Source organism: Vespula pensylvanica, chromosome 1 (assembly GCF_014466175.1).
Source record: "Vespula pensylvanica isolate Volc-1 chromosome 1, ASM1446617v1, whole genome shotgun sequence".
In the NCBI taxonomy this organism is placed as follows: Eukaryota; Metazoa; Arthropoda; class Insecta; order Hymenoptera; family Vespidae; genus Vespula; species Vespula pensylvanica.
Window position 1 is genome coordinate 5,299,810 of NC_057685.1, and position 17,971 is coordinate 5,317,780.

The 17,971-nt window shown below is 29.9% G+C and overlaps 4 protein-coding genes across 11 annotated transcripts; 2 read left to right on the top strand and 2 right to left on the bottom strand.

The window, feature by feature from the left end:
- Positions 1-5: 5 nt before the first annotated feature.
- On the top strand, positions 6-1,567 carry LOC122634132 (peptidyl-prolyl cis-trans isomerase E). The gene is made up of 4 exons (XM_043822759.1): positions 6-239; positions 394-563; positions 752-1,111; positions 1,199-1,567. The coding sequence occupies exons 1-4, from the start codon at positions 206-208 to the stop codon at positions 1,514-1,516; spliced, it is 882 nt and encodes a 293-aa protein (XP_043678694.1). The 5' UTR covers positions 6-205; the 3' UTR covers positions 1,517-1,567.
- Positions 1,568-1,921: 354 nt separating this feature from the next.
- Positions 1,922-3,616, top strand: LOC122634137 (dehydrogenase/reductase SDR family member 4). 2 transcript variants are annotated; one of them, XM_043822782.1, is made up of 6 exons: positions 1,922-2,019; positions 2,126-2,255; positions 2,375-2,552; positions 2,634-2,858; positions 2,975-3,109; positions 3,192-3,616. In XM_043822782.1, the coding sequence occupies exons 2-6, from the start codon at positions 2,146-2,148 to the stop codon at positions 3,360-3,362; spliced, it is 819 nt and encodes a 272-aa protein (XP_043678717.1). In that variant the 5' UTR covers positions 1,922-2,019; positions 2,126-2,145; the 3' UTR covers positions 3,363-3,616. The 2 variants fall into 2 exon arrangements, with proteins under 2 accessions (XP_043678717.1, XP_043678708.1); XM_043822773.1 differs by lacking the exon at positions 1,922-2,019 and having other exon boundaries at positions 2,095-2,255.
- Positions 3,617-3,733: 117 nt separating this feature from the next.
- On the bottom strand, positions 3,734-6,096 carry LOC122635221 (rhythmically expressed gene 2 protein-like). 3 transcript variants are annotated; one of them, XM_043825200.1, is made up of 3 exons: positions 5,394-6,096; positions 4,870-5,258; positions 3,734-4,450 (listed from the first exon to the last, which is right to left on the bottom strand). In XM_043825200.1, the coding sequence occupies exons 2-3, from the start codon at positions 5,152-5,154 to the stop codon at positions 3,962-3,964; spliced, it is 774 nt and encodes a 257-aa protein (XP_043681135.1). In that variant the 5' UTR covers positions 5,155-5,258; positions 5,394-6,096; the 3' UTR covers positions 3,734-3,961. The 3 variants fall into 3 exon arrangements, with proteins under 3 accessions (XP_043681135.1, XP_043681126.1, XP_043681119.1); XM_043825191.1 differs by having other exon boundaries at positions 4,870-5,260; positions 5,398-6,095; XM_043825184.1 differs by having other exon boundaries at positions 4,870-6,095.
- A 3,244-nt stretch (positions 6,097-9,340) lies between these two features.
- Positions 9,341-17,953, bottom strand: LOC122635194 (SIN3-HDAC complex-associated factor). 5 transcript variants are annotated; one of them, XR_006328590.1, is made up of 7 exons: positions 12,821-13,085; positions 12,638-12,736; positions 12,417-12,570; positions 12,164-12,341; positions 11,914-12,082; positions 10,268-11,801; positions 9,341-10,162 (listed from the first exon to the last, which is right to left on the bottom strand). XR_006328590.1 is itself a non-coding variant. In XM_043825139.1 (6 exons), exons 2-6 carry the CDS (start codon positions 12,709-12,711, stop codon positions 11,183-11,185), a joined length of 1,194 nt encoding a protein of 397 aa, XP_043681074.1. In that variant the 5' UTR covers positions 12,712-12,736; positions 17,866-17,953; the 3' UTR covers positions 9,341-11,182. The 5 variants fall into 5 exon arrangements, 4 of the variants coding, with proteins under 4 accessions (XP_043681074.1, XP_043681083.1, XP_043681094.1 ...); XM_043825139.1 differs by lacking the exon at positions 12,821-13,085 and adding an exon at positions 17,866-17,953 and having other exon boundaries at positions 9,341-11,801; XM_043825148.1 differs by lacking the exon at positions 12,821-13,085 and adding an exon at positions 17,797-17,818 and having other exon boundaries at positions 9,341-11,801.
- Between the last annotated feature and the right edge of the window lie 18 nt (positions 17,954-17,971).

A 17,971-nucleotide genomic window follows, 5' to 3' on the forward strand; every position in this document is an offset into this window, starting at 1 on the left:
TGATAAATTGAGCTTATATAATATAACGTGGTTCTTTTTGAGTGCTTTGACATTAATCCCCATTCATCCCTATTCTGAGATAATGACGATGGTGTCGCTGACAACCGTTGTTCTTCAGTCAATAATAAAGCCGGTGTCGAGACATGTTTGTTTGGTTAAGTCTCGTGTATATAAAAATTGAAAAACATATGCGAGAACACAAAGCATGAGTAGCAATACAAAGAGAACTATATACGTAGGTATGGGAATGATTGTAAAACATATAAATTTAATGATAATGTGTAAACTGATAAATATATATGATAACAACTTGACTAACCTCCTTAGAAATTTGTAATCAAAATGAGTTTATGATTATCGACGATATTTATGTAAGTACATTATCTTATATAGGTGGCTTAGCAGAAGAAGTAGATGAAAAAGTACTGCATGCTGCATTTATACCATTTGGAGAAATAATTGATGTGCAAATACCATTAGATTATGAATCTGAGAAACATAGAGGATTCGCGTTTATTGAATTTGAAACTGCTGAAGATGCAGCAGCAGCAATAGATAATATGGTATGCTTATATATTATGGTAGATCTATAATTTTTGTATATAGTCTGATGTCTTTTGAGTATAATGAAACTTGTAAACATATATTGTAAATTTCTTCTTGCATTTTGTAAATATCTTATTGATAACATATTGATTTAATAATACAAAATTGATAAATCATATCAAAATTTATCAATATTGATTAACAGAATGATTCAGAGTTATTTGGACGGACGATAAGAGTAAATATTGCTAAGCCTCAAAAGATAAAGGAAGGTTCATCAAAACCAGTATGGGCAGATGATGCTTGGTTGCAAGAACATGCAGGTGAAACTCTTAAAACAGATGAAAATTCGAAAACTGATGATGCATCTCAATCAAAAAAGCCTAAGAAAAATCCACAGGTTTACTTTGATATCAACATTGGAAAGCAAGAATTAGGTAGAATTATTATGATGCTAAGAGCAGATATTGTACCGAAAACTGCAGAAAATTTTCGTGCACTTTGTACTCATGAAAAAGGTTACGGATATCAAGGCAGTACTTTTCATAGAATTATTCCAGATTTTGTATCCTTTGACTCTTTTAATGTTTAAATTAAAAAATTTTGATAAATATAAGAACACACACATGGATCCTTAACAATTGTACAATAGATGTGTCAAGGAGGAGATTTTACTAACAATGACGGGACTGGTGGAAAATCGATATATGGAAATAAGTTTGAAGATGAAAACTTTGAATTAAAACACACAGGGCCAGGTACTTTGTCAATGGCAAATTCAGGATCAAATACAAATGGATCACAATTTTTCCTTTGTACAGCACGCACAGATTGGCTAGATGGCAAACATGTAGTTTTTGGTCATGTTCTTAGTGGTTTAGATGTTCTAAAAAAAATGGAAAAGTATGGAACAAAGTCGGGTACCACAACTCAAAAGGTTGTTATATCAGCTTGTGGTGAATTAACATAATAATAAAACAAATATTATTTTTTAAAATAGTTTATTCCATATTAAAAATTATTAAATATGTTAATTATTATCCTGTTACCCTTATAATTCTTAAATATTCTTTTTCTCAAGATAAACTTTTTCTAGCAAAATACAATGATCCGTTTCCGATAAGATATTTAACATTTCGATATTCATATTTCGCGCGTAAAAATTATTTGTGCTCAATAGAAATAAAGACGTTGTATATAAAGCGTATTTATGAACACTTATGTTATCATTTTACTTAAATAATTACATGATTTAATTTTTGTGATTATTATAAAAAGAAATTGATCAAATTTCTCCATGAATATTATTCACATCAAATTTATTAACAAAACTTATTAATAAAAAAATTACTTAGTAATTATTATTGATGCTAACAATATTGATCAATAAATAAATTAATATTTTTTTATTGAAGTAATACGAATATTTATGAAGTTATGTAACGTAAATATTACGTAATATAAAAAATCAAAGTAAGTATAATTACAAGTTTTCTTTTATTTATATACATGATCCGAATATTAATGCATGCTAATGTTATCAAACGATAGGTTATCATTATGATTATTGATTCAATAGAACCGTGTCATTCTTGAACAATGTTACGTACGGCTATAAGTCGAAACATGCGAAATTTTAGTAATAATGCAGAAGTAAAATGCAAACGCCTGGAAGGAAAAGTTGCAATCGTTACTGCATCTACAGAGGGGTAATTATTACTTTATTTATTTAATATGAATATAGATATATGTATAATTACCAATCAAAATAGAATGTTATGTAATCAAACAATACTATTAGAATCATCAAGTTAATATCTTCTTATAGGATAGGATATTCTATAGCGAAACGTTTAGCGCAAGAGGGTGCCAAAGTTATGATCAGTAGCAGAAAAGAATCTAATGTAAAAAAGGCTGTGAATAAATTACTTGAAGAAGGTTTATTTGTTGCTGGTACTGTTTGTCATGTAGGAAAAGCTGAACAAAGAAAAAAATTATTCGATGAAGTATATAACAAAAATTTATATATACCATATTATATAGATTATTATATAGATTATTGAAAACAAATAACAAAAATGTTTTAGACAAAATCTGTATTCGGAGGTCTGGATATTTTGATTTCTAATGCAGCAGTAAATCCACAAGTTGGGCCAGTTTTAGAAAGTGAAGAGGAAGTGTGGGATAAAATATTTGATATTAATGTTAAATGTACATATTTACTTATGAAAGAATCTTTGCCTCTTTTAAAAGATAGTAAATCACCATCAATAACTATTATATCATCTATATCAGGATATCAACCATTTAATGTATGTATTTTTATCATAGATTAATTAAAGTACTTATTATTATTTATAAATTAGTATAGAATACAATTTAATTATAATTTAGATCATTGCCAATATTCAGTTCTATACAATTTCAGCTTCTTGGAGTTTATTCAGTTAGTAAAACAGCATTATTAGGACTTTGTAAAGCTGCTGCTGAAAATTTATCTACATATGGAATTCGCGTCAATTGCATCGCACCTGGTATTATCGAAACCAAATTCTCAGAGCCAGTATGTTCATATAATTTCTTGATACTTCTATCTCTACTTGATAGAAAAAAAAAATAAATTCAATATTTTTGATACTTTATAGTTCCACAAATCTGAAACAGCAAATGCTGCTACTATGGAAAAAATTCCACTTGGAAGAATTGGAAAGCCAGATGAGATTAGTGGCATTGCTGCTTTTTTAGCGAGTGATGATGCATCATATATTACTGGGGAAACAATTGTTGCTAGTGGTGGTATGCAGTCAAGGCTTTGAAGAATAAGCAAGATGTAAATATTATCTTGCACTTATTTAATTGAACAAATAAAACTATCAAATGTAATTAATACTTTTTTATATATACATTTTATATACATTTGTATACATTTTATATATTTTTGTTATGTTAGTTGTATAAGATGTTAAAATGAAATATTAGGTACTTGATATACATCTATCTACTTGCATGATTAGTTTCTGGACATATGATTAAATGTATGAAAATAAAATGAAAGTGTATATTTGTGATATATTTTAAAAGTACATATGTATGTGTGTGCATATATGTATATATGTATATGTATATATGCATATGTACGTATGTGTGCGTTGAAAAACCTAACAAAAAATAAATTGTATAAAAAAAGTTTAAAATATTTTATACAATTTTTTTTTTATTATATAACTAACATATGTCCAATAAAATATATTTATATTTAACAATATCATAAAATTAAAAATAAGTAAGCTTCTATAGCTGACAGAATTATACTATGAAATCATTACAGAATATTTAATAATTTTCTAATTATTGTTAATATTCTACTACTTCATTATTTCATATATTTATCTTCATATTACTCATAATATCATATTCAAACGTTTCTTCGATTTTTTATTTTATTTAAAAACATTTCGAAATGTCTCCGTAAATCTTGAAGATTTATAAAAATGTCTTCTTTACAAACTTTCCTTTCGTCTATACGTTTTTGTTCGTGACTGATCAAAAGTGAGTTCCATTGTGCATTTTTGGCACCAAAATAATCGTTATCTATCGTATCGCCTATATGTATAGCCTGTTGAGGTACGATGTCTACTTTTTGATCTTTATTCGCTAATCGTAGAGCTTCAACGAATATCGATACGTCCGGCTTCTCCTTGCCAAAATCGTACGACGTTAATACAAAGGAGAAAAACGGTCTAATCTTGAGATCAATTAAAATTGGTTCCAATCTTTCATCAAAATTGGATATCACTCCTAAAACAATTCTATATTTACGAAGACATTCGAGCAATTCGATTGCTCCTGGATACACATGCCAGCATTTACTTGTGCTGTAACATTCTATCAGGGTATTAGCAACCTAAAAATTGTAAAAATAAAAGATGTAAATAATATTGTCACTAAAAATTTTCATAAGAACAACAATTATAATATATCAAATATTAAAAAGGTTTATTTCCATTAGCAAAATTTTACGACATTGACATTTCTTTGATTATAAAATGATAAGAGTCAACAATATCGATAGATAAAAGGTTATATTTGTATTAATATTAATAATCAATATCAATAAAACGTATTTTCAGCATTCTCTTAATATACGATCGAATAAAAAGACCTATTACTTTTTAACATACAAATTATAATTTAAACAGTCGTAAGTATTTTAAACATAAATTACGCAAGATGGTGCAAGATACAATTTTTCTCTTTTGCCGTGGCCTTTGTTTTATATAAAAACTTAAAAATAAAACATTAATGTGTTAAACAAATTTTCACCTTATCAAGAGTTTCAGTAGAAACGTTCTTGTTTTGATCTTTAAATACATTGTAAACAATCGTTCTCCACCAATTTTCCCATCCAAGGCCGGTATATTTTCCATATATGGGATGTTCAATAGCAAGACGTCGGAAATTGTTTTTAAAACTTTGCGCCAATTGACGAGGTTCGATCGATAAACCGTATTTATGTCCGACCTCAATATAATGTTCTTCTAACTTCGTCATCAATAATGTTCCAGTTACATCGAAAGTTATTAATCTTGGTTTCACACATTTCATCATATTGTAATAAAATTGTTAAAGTGTAAGAACCACTTTGATTTGCATGTGAAGAAGTAAGGTGGAAAGTTATGACATCAAAGTAATGGCTTCACCTTCTTTAACGGCTGTCGATATAATGAAAAATATAAAAAAAACTGGAAAATTTGTATGAATATTGCATTATTCTAAAATAATCAATTGATTTATATTAAAAAATATGTACAGGCAAGTTACAAATCATGTTAAGTTCGGAAACTAACCTTTTTTTTTTATCAATTATTATCGTACTCATATCTAAACAGCGAAACAGTTTGAAAGAGAGAAGACTATATAAAAAGGAAAATCTTTCGTCAGTGTTCTCGCTACTAGATTAAATGCATCTGAACGCATGGTTATGTGAGCTCGAAATAACATGACAATACTGCCATCTGTACATAATGCCGAAAATAAGAATTTAAACGCGTTTAGAGAAATCATATGTATAAATAAATTCATTCATTGAAATTGAAAGAATATAATACATGTTTTTAACAAAGTATAATGAATTATCACTATAGTACACATTCATCATTTATAAAATTATATATAATATTATATATCAAATTATATATAAATTATAAAAGATGTAATATAAAATACTATATTTTAAACATTTTTCATAAATATAATGCACGTATTATATCTTTCTCCTTGTGAAGTTAGATATTGATTCGTAAGATAGTACGTAAGATAAATATTCAAGATAACACAATAATGCATTTTTAAGATTGTCAGATTTAACTTTTTAGCACATATAAAATATTTTTATTCACTATTGTTTGCTAACTCGAGATAATAATGGATGAATATAGAGTTACTCACTTTTGATAATAATATTATGGATTATTATTTTCTAAGTTGTAATTATTTTATAACAAGAATTTAAATAATAGTTCCTCATATTTACTCATTGTTATTAAAATCTAGAATATACATGTACACAAAGATAAACTGATTTTTTCAAGATAAATATATGATATCGAGAGAGATAAAAAAATCTTATAAAATTATAAATATACTTTCTCTCCCTTTATATATATGTATATATATATATATATATATATATATATATATATATGCATGCATGTATGTATGTATGTATGTATGTATATTTGTATGCAACATATATCTTATTTATTCAGCTATGAAATTTGGTATCTCACAGACTTCTTACATATATATATATATATATATATATATATATATATATATATATATATATATATCATCTATATAATACAAATTCATTACTTTAATAAGAAACTTGCTGATTTGTCGATTTTGTTAAAAAACAAAATATGTACTTATTTTTACAACATATCTACAACACTAAGAATATAGTTCTTAACATTTAAATCTTGTTGCAATCAGACTAATTGACACGAATTTGAGTTGGGTAATGTATGTCGATCAAGCATGTCGGCACAATGTTATTTTTCATTAATCATATTATTATTATTATTATTATTATTATTATTATTATTATTATTATTATTAGTTATTGTTGTTGTTGTTGTTATTATTATCATTATTATTATTATTATTATCATTATCATTATTCTAATTTGTATGATCGATGAATTCTTACAAATAATCTTTTTATTACAATCTTATACATGGCCTAAGTGTCTGTGTGTATGTGTAACCATCATTCTTTTAATTATATACACTTTTTGTCATGAAACCAATGAGAGTGGTAATTGCAAAGGTGCTTTTATGATTGTAATCGATTGATTAATTATATATTATTTATGTGTGTGTTACGTAACATATACACATATATATATAGTATGTATACACACACAAATATATAATAATCATTATATAAACAGAATAATCATTGTAATTATGGAATATTAATTACGGCAGTCATCGTCTGTTATTATTAGAATTTCATAGCATATTCATAAATGTTACAATATTTACCTATAGCTAACAGTTTTGTGTAAATTAGAGTTATCTGCTAAATACATCGATCAGTCTCAGAATCGTACTTAATATTGATGTTTTCTGATGTTAACAAGTAGCACAATGATGAAAAAGTCATCGTATAACTAGAACATCTTGCGAGATCGAATGCCTCCTAGCACATATTTACATACATATTCATCCCTGCCATAATATATTCAAAAAATTCTATATCCACTTCCTCATCTAATATAAAAGACAATTCGTTCGTAATATAAATGCATATTATGAAAAATCTGTTTCTTTAATAACAAGAATCAGAAGGACGAACACTGATCTTAAGTATATGTATATATGTGTGTTGTGTGTATGTATGTGTATATATATATATATATAAATTTATAAGCAAGTATAGAGAAAATTTTGTATGCTTCTAGTTGCACCACGTTATTCTAAGTAAACATTATATTTAATACCATAGTGCATTAGGGTAATTGATTCATAGTAGAAACTTGCAAGATTTATGCAAAATATCTTTTACATATTATAATTATTAATATTACTTTAAATCAGGTTTCTAAACTATCAGTCTATTAGAGATTTTTATCATATGTATAGGATTAATTATAATCTTTTAAAATTGTTATCAAAATCTCTTGTATCTTTGAAATTTTTAGAAACCTGATATGGCAGTTAATTTAAAAAATTACAATCTTGCATGATTCTTGATAAAAGGTACTTGTTTGGAATCTGCCAGGTCACACCACAAGAGAGAATATTTGAACTCCTTACATCAGTCATGTTTGTAGACATTTTATCAATGGCTACAATATGAAAAATATGATTAAGGATTTTTTTTAGCATATTTTGCCAAAATTAATACACATACAATTAAACTATCAATATCATTAATATAAATCATATTGCTGTTTTTATATGATAAATCTTAATTATAGTATAAACATTGGTTTCGATTAATTAGAATAAAAATGCACACATATTTCTTTGACATAAGGATAATATAAATACCTGATTAAATCTTAGACTTAATATTATATAAGCACAACCTTGTCATCTGTTCTGTTTCATTGTAGATTGTTCTAAAGAAATCTTATTAATTTTATTATTTTATTATTTTAATGTTTAATCAATTATTTTGAAATGAATCAAATTGCTGTTAAAGTATATGCATATATTGAATTTATCGTCATATTCATGAGAAATATCATTTTATTATGTGACAATAATAATTAGCAGCACATAAAATGTACTCCTCTAAATCCTGCATAATGTTCATCAATAAACTTTTGGTTTAACATTTTCTCTTTTCAAAAACACGCTTTTAAATATATAATATATCATATGTATCACCCAATCATATTTCTTCGAACACATGCTACTCGACCTAACTATTCTGGTATCCATTAATCCATGACTCTCTCTCTCTCTTATATATATAAGTATAGTTTTCTTAGAAAATAATAATGAATTATTAATTTCAATTTACAAGATAATCAAAAATAAATAATTCCTAGAATATTGCGAACAGATTGACCTGGAAAATGTGGTTCTTAATATTTTCTTTTCTATCAATATACACACAAAAAATGTAGCATAAAAAGCAAAGATAATCTGTATAAAAATATATAATTTTGTATAGCAAGGAATATTATATTGCAATAAATTTGACTTAAAAAATAAATAAATTAAACAATTATTTTTATCTTTTTACAAGGAAGGATCATTGCACAAATTAAAGATTTGATAAATAATTAATGATAGTATGAAGTGTACTACTTTTATAGAATACTTATACGAATAATTAAAGTTTTTATTATGAATAAATTATAAACATCATAATTCCATAGTGTGATATTAAGATTTTTCATTTTATTTAACCAGTATGATCCGTCCTTTTTACTATTATAAATCGTAAATCATAATGTTAGTTACAAAGAAAATTAATATTCACAATAAAGAGATCATAGACTCTCCTAGTCAATATAAATGTATAATGGAAATTTGTCAAAGGGCAAGGCAGCTTCTTACATCGTCCTTTGACAAATCATATATATTCAATATTTATCTTCATACAAATAATCTTTTTTCCTTATTCATTATAAATCCACTTAAGCCAGATGGGCAGTGCATAATAGTATATAAAAATTTGTATATTAACTCTTTTCCTTTCTAGTAGTTGCAGGCATGAGTATCCCATTGATCAAAATTATTTAATTTCAGGTTTTCATTTTTTGCTTACATTTCGTATACACAACATATAAGAATATATGTGAATGCAATACTATAAGACGATCTGTGTAGAGTTTATTTTCAGCTTTTACCTAGATGGAAAAGAGTTGAAACATGCTTTTAATTTTTTGTCAAACAGTAGATCACAAATTTTACAAACTTTATTTATATTTCTAATGATTATTATCAGATTCAGAAAATTGTTATCAGCCAGTTACATTAAAATTTAGTAATATGCTTGAATCTACACAGAATTAGCAATATATATTGCACATATAAAATGCTCAGCCCTTGTCCATGTGGATCAAACTTTAAACTTCATTAAAAATATCTATGGAAATGCAAGATCGTTTATATCTGTATTATAAAATGCACTGCTATCTTAAATAAGAGTTCTGTAGATTGAGAGATATTTTTTAATATAAGTTTTTAATTAAAAATTCAAAAGAATATTAAAAAAGAAATGAAATAAGAAAGCCTTTTGCGATCGTACATGGACTTTCCTAATAAAATACATATCTCTTATCAGAAAATTTTTTGTGCATGAAACATGTATGATTCAAATAAGATCTGGAGAATAATCACAATAATCTGTTTTCAACAGGTACATTAGTTTGTGTTATCTTTTTGTAACGTGTCCATTTCTGAAATCTAGGAACTACCAGCCTTTACTTATTTATTATTATTCTTAAATTTCGTATCAAATTGATTCAGCCCATTTCTATTTTGTGTCTTCATTACTTATCTCAAAGTATCTTAATTAAATTTGCTGGTCCAGTTCGCCAATCTGATTGCCATATTCTTAACCAATTTTCGTCCCTAGTAATACTGCCTAAATATATCATCATAGTGATATGATAAGTTTATCAAACTTCAGATATTTTATTAAAAAGTTAATTTGTATATTATTGCTCTAAGTGGATCAGGATAATATTACCTGAACACATCATTGGATTCCTTAATTTTAACGTCATGGAGTTTTGCACAGATAATTTCAAATGCATCTGGTACAATGTCAACATTAGATCCTAGTTAATATGAATTACTTTTCAGAATTTTTGGACCCGAACATTTAAAGATTGATTGGCATTTTGGGACATCCACATAAGTATTCACATATACGATTGCAAAGATTGACCCAGAAAACTGAAGCTGTGGATGGATAAACTTTTATATTATATAGTACTCTTATAAATGCATAGTCGAGAGATGTAATAAACTGCCATCTGCTGTCTTGCTGAGTGAATACTTATATCTTCATAATATTTTTATAACGATACTTAAATACATACAGCTTATTAAATTTGGAGAAAGATTGATAACCTTTCGAAAATTTATCAAATTTATGAAAGGTTAGCAATTATAAGATATGGCAGTTTATAACACATTTTACATATGCTATAAACGATGGTCAATAAAAACTTTATGGTCTTATTCGATTGTTCTTTTTTTTACAACTACTTGAAAAGTGTAAAGTGAATTTCAACATGTTACTCATATAAAGTCAATATCATATATAGTTACAAATACTTTTATCAACTTGCAACGAGTAGGAATAAAAATTCTTTACATTTCTTTTCTTTTTTTTTTTTTTTTTTCAAAGAGCACTACTTATCTAATGCATGTCATAACAATTACCCTAGTTAAGAAATCAGTTATCCTCATTCATAACATTATAAACTCTTCAATTGTATTTAATATAAAGTTTTAAACACATCCTTCCATAGCCTTTGTTGTCTGGGCAATGATGGTAGCATGTTTAAAAAATAAGTTTGTGTCATAACATATATATCTACCTATATAAGAAAAAAGAGAAAAAATAATAAATTAAACCTCTATAAGAGAATTGACATTAATTAGAAACAGATTGTCTAGAAGGACTTGCATGCATTGTAAAATCAACAAGTGGGTTGGCAGGGACAGTAACAATAGTATGTGAACTACTGCTTAAAGTAACATTGGTTGATGATACTAAAGATAATGGCTTACAAGAAAGTTGGTCTATTTGTTTTATAGGCACCAATTTTATTGGCACATCTGACTTTAACCTGACAGATTCCGATACAACAGGGATAGCTTTTAATTGCACACTCTTTATCGGTTGTGTTTTAACAATCGGTTTAAGGTTGGGATTAACATTCATAATTACTTTAGTAACTTTACCCTCACCAACCCCTTGATTAGAAGATTCGTCATAACCAGAATCAGAAGACGAATCACTGAATGTTTTACTTGTTTGTTTTGTCACCGCTGAATCTACACCTGATTCTACGCTGTGAGTAGGACTAGCAGATGCAGAACTATGAACAGGACTCGCCGATGCTGAACTATGTACTGGACTATTTCTTAACACATTTGATTGTTGCTGTCTTTGTTTAGATAGGCATCCTGTACATGGTTTTATCAATGCTGGATCTATTATAACTTCTCCATATGGGCCTTTGAATATTGTACCACAGCAAATAATTTCCCTAAAAAATAAAATCTCTTGTTTTTAAAAAAGCTTTGATAAAATATAACTTTTCTTTTAAACTAACTCAAATATTGTTGTTTTTCAACTTTTAAATAAATTTCTAACAATACCTTTTGAAATAAGATAAATCAATAAAGCCATTAACAGTTAAATCATTTTTTACATCAGAATCCTCTTGTGCAATATCTAAAGGTTTGTCAACTGTATTAATATCATCGCTGCCAGTAGGACTACCTGTTCTACTAGAGCACTTGCTACTATTTTCTGGCACATAATCTTCTAAAAAAAAGGAATGTGTAAATATAATTTTTTATATGTATTTGTATATTTAATAAAGTTAATTTCCATTCTGTAACTCACCAACCAAATCATCACTCATTGCAGGACTTTGTTCTCGTTCTGTCTCTGATTTTACATATATATTTTTTTTCTTCATTATTTTTTCAAATTTTTCGGGCGCATCTTTAAGTTTCTTTTTATTTTTTGATTTAAATTTTGTTAATGATTTAATACCAGGCCCTGCACGAGCATCTACAACCTATAAAAATATTACTTTATTAACATTATCACACACACATATATATTCTACTAGAAGTATCAAAATATAACTAACATGTCTCCAGTTACGATTACTTCCAGCTGGTAACTTTTTCCATCTTTTTACTAGCAACACACAAGCATTACAAATTTCTCCAGTACGTCTTTCTTCTAATTGAAAACATTCCATAAAATCATCTTCATACTTTTTGCTATCTGTAAATCTTGAACTGTAAGAAAATAAAATAGATATAGATTTGTCAATGATAATACTCAAAATTTAAGCGAGAATAATACCTGCTCGATTTAGCTTTGCAAATACAACATCCGGTACTGGATCGATAAACTTTGGGTTTATGAAAACTAAACATATTGCCGGTTATCTTAATGTTTCTTCTGTAACATATTAAAACAAGAACATATAATATAAAATCAATCATTTATAAAGGAATAACGTAGAATAATTAATGAAGTCATTACACTGATCACACAATACTGTTCACCATATATTTATCAAATGTCTCGTAACGCGAAAATATCAAAAATAGCATCCTCCTGTGACACGAAAACTGCTGCTTAATCTTGTAGATCATAATATCGCGTGCCTGTAATCACGATGCTTAGAACTGTAGACGAAAAAACAACTTTTATAAATCACTGAAAAAGTATCTTTTCTGTCTTTTTGAATGTTTATTTAAGAAAGATATTCGAATGGCAATACACTAGCAATGCCGCCGACTTCCAGCTGGCAGTATATACAGACAAGAGACGCTACGCGTTGTGTGACGTGCGCGACGACGCATAAACGCACGTATAACAAGCTGGCAGCAGGCAGCACGCATAGAAGCTCATGCGCGCAACCATGAGACGCACAATGTTGCAGTACGCGTGCAACGAGAGGGCGTCTTACAATCTCAAAAAGCTAACCAACGTTGTCTATAATGCAGAATTAAGAAATTTTTTAAAAAAGAAATGCTAATTACTTTCTTACAAAACGATACCAGATTTGGTTAGAATTCCTCTTTCTTACTTGTGAAGCATCATAAGCATTAAATAAATATGTATGTCAACAAATATCTCACACACAAGCGTTATTGATATAAAAATATATAAATAATACATAAATAATCGATAACGTATTTACGTTCTATAGTTCAGTTGCGAGCGTGCAACAACGAAGAAAACACAGATACGACATTCGAATTCTCCTTGATTGAATGATCTTATTGAAAAACATTCGGAGAGAAGAAAGTTTTCGAAGGTTTCCAGAAGGATTAGGAAACTTATCATGGACGACGCGCATGTTGCCGTTGTAATCCGAAATACATACGTATATACGTATTCGTTCTATGCACGATTCTGAATCTCTTGACTCTCGTGGAGCGAAACCGGCTCTCTAAGCTTAAGAAAAAGAAAAAAGAGAGAGAGAGAGAGAGAAGTAGAAAACATATCCGCACCGGCAAAACAGATACCTAAAAATAGGAAGCATGAAAACCACAACAGAGTGCAACGTGCGAATAATATGACTTACAGAACGGCTTAAAATAACATCTCTAATTTTTTTATTCTTTTTTTGTTTTGTTTTTGTATAAACGTATACATATGCAAGCTACATTCCGAGCTACGACGATCCGACTTGTCAACTTGATTTAGATACGTACATATACATATGGACCATCAAGCCGGCCGGTCTTCCGTACTGTATCCATATTCAGTAAGAAAAATGAAATTGATATTACATTTATATTATACATAAATATATTATATATATGCACACATATATATATATGTATTTGAATATATCTGATTGAATGAAAAAAAAATTGCAATGAAACTTATTCAAGAATAAGTTAGGTTATATTTCTATAACCACAAAATTACATAATTTACTATTCGAAATTCTATAACGTAAGTCAAATTATTCGTATTATTTTAATAACAAATGAGTACGATATCGTTAGGCAGCGATCATTGTGTATACAAAATTTGTATTAAAATTGATAAACATAAACGTATGAAAAAGCAGTTTTCCTTCGAATACCGAATTTATTCTCTTTCTTTTAGAGTATAATTCTCCGACGTTGTGCACGTGGCATTTGTCTCGTCCTCGTCTCGGTCTTGTCTCTTTATTCGTCCTAACCGTTCAAGGTGCCATATTTTCGTTCCTTTTTTCTTGTCTCTCTCTCTCTCTCTCTCTCTCTCTCTCTCTCTCTCTCTCTTCCTCCTTCTCTCTTTCTCTCTCTCTCTAGGGAGGAGTGGCAACATCGGTAAATCGGTACGAACGAATGCACAGTACAATGTTGCATCGACGACAACGACACGACGACGCAACCATTATCGAAACGACACGAAAAGTGTAAATAATACGTTCTTATCACTACATATTATCGCCAAAGACAAGAAATGTTTCAATGAAATAAGACAAATGATGTGTTGGTAGTTACACCAGAAAGTAGGTTAATAAAGATTCATTCAATTTCTATGATCATGATCGGCAGAAGCAGAATATAACCTTTTTCCTCTTCTGTATGATATTGAAGGCTGTTCGAACTTGTTACTAACCCGGTTACAATCTTTGTTTGTTCGATTACGCGTCAGCTGATAATGATGCAAGTTATTATGATGTTCATGAGGTTAAAGCTTGATACATAATAATCGAAATTATTAATATATGAATCTTTTATTATTCGATTTAAAATCAAAACTAGTATAGTTGAAATGTATATACGATATAATCTTTGATCATGATTAAATTTGTAGAAAGATTTTATGATTCTCAAACAGATTCTATCTATCAATTTTATTCTTATTTGTATGTACCTTGCCGCGCGCGCGTTTCGTTAATGCTATAGTAAAATCGTTGAGAAAGTGGTGACACACACGTGTGTACCAGTCGCCACGATCCTCATACAAACACATATAATAACGAATCGACGCAATGCACAACACTTTAGCCTTGAAGATCTGACCCGATAATTTAAATTTAGTTTCGTTTTGAATATCCTGTAGTTTGAAAAAGTTAGCATTTCAGATCTTAAGAAAAATGTCGATGTATCATCTCAAGCGCATAATATCAATCAAGAGAAGAACAACTTATAAAAACATCATGTAAGCAAAAACAAACTTTAAATGCGTAATAATAACTTTAGAAATTGACTTCCGTTTACGATATGTATTATCAAAATGATTGATATATTCTCACATGTTAAAAATACCAATCATTCGAGAAGATATTAATTAATGAAAACCAGAAAGAGATAATTATAGTAATTGAATAGGTTATTTATAGAAATCATATTAGCATCCAGGTAGAATTCAAACAAATGCATCCCTGACACGATTACCCAGTAATCTAACTTTCGTCCTCACTTTTACCGTTGCCTTAAATTCTCGAAAGGAGAATGTACTGTTACGTGTGTGTAGACGCGCGCGCACGCTCAAGATTACGATTTGCGCGCGTTAAGTTACGCGTTTAGGAAAGTTCTTAAGAAGAGACAGCTAGAGATATCCACCAAACTCGCGTAACTATTTTCACTTAATCTAATTCGATTGGAGTTTCTCTTACACTGAAAACGAGTGTTTCGTCAATGACGTTATCTCGCAACTGATTGATTAGAGAAAAAAAAATTTATAAAAGAAGATATTTTTATTTGAATTTCGATTGAAAGATAGAGAGACCCATGATTGATATCAAAAAGATCGATTTAAATAATCTTCACTGTACAACTATTATCGTTTCGACGACACCCCAGCTGTTATTAGTCGAGTAGGCGGAGCTTGACGTCGAAAAATATGTAAGGAAGGGATAAAAGCTTCGTAAGAAATGTAGATAGGTACATATGTACTTACACAGGACACAAATTTGGTAACACCAACATTTGGAATCTAATCTTGGAAGAAATCTTAATGATGATAATCATAACTAAAGTCAGTGGAATATATTTTTTTCGAAGAAGCTACATGTATCTAATGACGCTATAAAAGTTCGATTGAGATGATGACCTACATACATCGTGAAAAAACAGGTTTTTTATTATTTCGACATGAGCCAATCGTATTCAAGTTTTACTCTACTATTTGTTATACACACACCATACACGTTATATCGGAAGAATTAACAATTTGTAAGTGAAAAAAAGCGTTAAGTAATAAAAATTTCTTCTCTCTCTCTCTCTCTCTCTCTCTTTCTCCCTCCCTCCCTCTCTCTCTCTCTCTCTCTCTATCTCGAAGAAATAATATGTAACAGACCAGACAAATTTCTTAAATAAAGATCACAAAAACGAAAAAGGCCGCGGTTATTACGAGGTGTTGAAGAAAATGGGAACACGAGGAGAGGTGAGTAAAAGGGACCAATGGGAGATCTCTCGAAACGTGCACCGGGAGTAACTCGACATGGCGCGTGGCTCAGCACGGTGGCCGCCATACTCGTTTCTTTCCCTTTCCTTCGTACCGACCAACCAACCCTGCCTCGAGCGGACATGCACGACGGTATGTGTCAGGACGAAAGATAGAAAAATAAGATCAATGCTCGAGCAATAAAGGATATCTTTCGCTCGTTTTCTCTCTCTCTCTTTCTTTCTTTCTCACTCTCTCTCTCTCTCTCTCTCTGTCTTTCTCTTTCTCCAGAGAAAGAGTCACATATTCCATCGTCGTCGTTATATCGTCATTGTCGTTCTTATCAATCGTCTACCACGAATGCATTGTCGCATGGTTAGTTAAAAAAAAAAAAAGAAAATCGAAGGCAGTAGTGGCGGCTAGTAACCCGCCGCAAGAGTGGACACGCCATGACAGATGATACGGCACGCACAACAAACAAGTCCACTTGCCAAATAGAAGAAGCCGCGCGGTGGCGGCAGCGGCATGAAAACCGCGGGAATCGCGACAAGAGACGTTCGTTATTTATGTCGAATATAGAATCGATAAAGATCGACGATATTCGACAATAGATCAACGATTAGAGATGATCCTACATTAAATCGTAGCGTTGTAGTCTGATGCACTGTCAACATCAAGACACTTGGTAGACGTTGTCGAAGAAAAATCGGGGACGTTAACGTTAGGATGGCAGTTGCACGTACATACATACATACAACACGTTACCCGCACCCCGCACACCGCCGTCACCGAATGATCAGTCGTTCTTGCGTACGCGAGTGAAAGTTTTCACTCGGCACTTGACATAAACCGGCCTGATTTTTCCCGCCGATCGAATCGAATGTGTCGGCGAACGCGAAAGACGATGATCGCGATATTTCACAGCGATGAAAATACTTATGAAATGCAGCCGACGGTACGATGGAGCAACGTAGTAGAGCAGATCCTCGACCTCCCCCGCGACTGGGGAACACATCGGAGACGCTTGACAACTCGGGAACATATTTGTTGATCTCGTGAACGTGATTACGCGTGACAATCGATCCGAACGATGACGCGTCCTCCATACGATAATCCCTTACCTTTTCGCGACGATCGTGGATGAAAATCACAGTAAGATATTTCGATTTAATGACTACAGAATTGCTTACCTTTTCAATACAGGTGACGGTCAGATTTGAGAATCCCTTTGCGCAGGTCTACGGCGCTGCCTGCCGCCGTACGTCCAAGTCAATTCAGCGACCATTTACTTCTCCG

Excerpts from the sequence above, each read along its gene's own strand:
- LOC122635194 (XM_043825139.1), bottom strand. The coding sequence starts at position 12,711 with ATGTTTAGTTTTCATAAACCCAAAGTTTATCGATCCAGTACCGGATGT. Across the intron at positions 12,342-12,416 it reads GTAATCGTAACTGGAGACAT|GTTGTAGATGCTCGTGCAGG; the intron begins GTTAGTTATATT and ends ATATTTTTATAG. Across the intron at positions 12,083-12,163 it reads AATGAGTGATGATTTGGTTG|AAGATTATGTGCCAGAAAAT; the intron begins GTGAGTTACAGA and ends CCTTTTTTTTAG.
- LOC122634132 (XM_043822759.1), top strand. The coding sequence starts at position 206 with ATGAGTAGCAATACAAAGAGAACTATATACGTAG. Across the intron at positions 240-393 it reads AAAGAGAACTATATACGTAG|GTGGCTTAGCAGAAGAAGTA; the intron begins GTATGGGAATGA and ends TATCTTATATAG. Across the intron at positions 1,112-1,198 it reads ATAGAATTATTCCAGATTTT|ATGTGTCAAGGAGGAGATTT; the intron begins GTATCCTTTGAC and ends ATTGTACAATAG.
- LOC122634137 (XM_043822782.1), top strand. The coding sequence starts at position 2,146 with ATGTTACGTACGGCTATAAGTCGAAACATGCGAAATTTTAGTAATAAT. Across the intron at positions 2,859-2,974 it reads CAGGATATCAACCATTTAAT|CTTCTTGGAGTTTATTCAGT; the intron begins GTATGTATTTTT and ends ATACAATTTCAG. Across the intron at positions 3,110-3,191 it reads AAACCAAATTCTCAGAGCCA|TTCCACAAATCTGAAACAGC; the intron begins GTATGTTCATAT and ends GATACTTTATAG.
- LOC122635221 (XM_043825200.1), bottom strand. The coding sequence starts at position 5,154 with ATGATGAAATGTGTGAAACCAAGATTAATAACTTTCGATGTAACTGGA. Across the intron at positions 4,451-4,869 it reads CTACTGAAACTCTTGATAAG|GTTGCTAATACCCTGATAGA; the intron begins GTGAAAATTTGT and ends TACAATTTTTAG.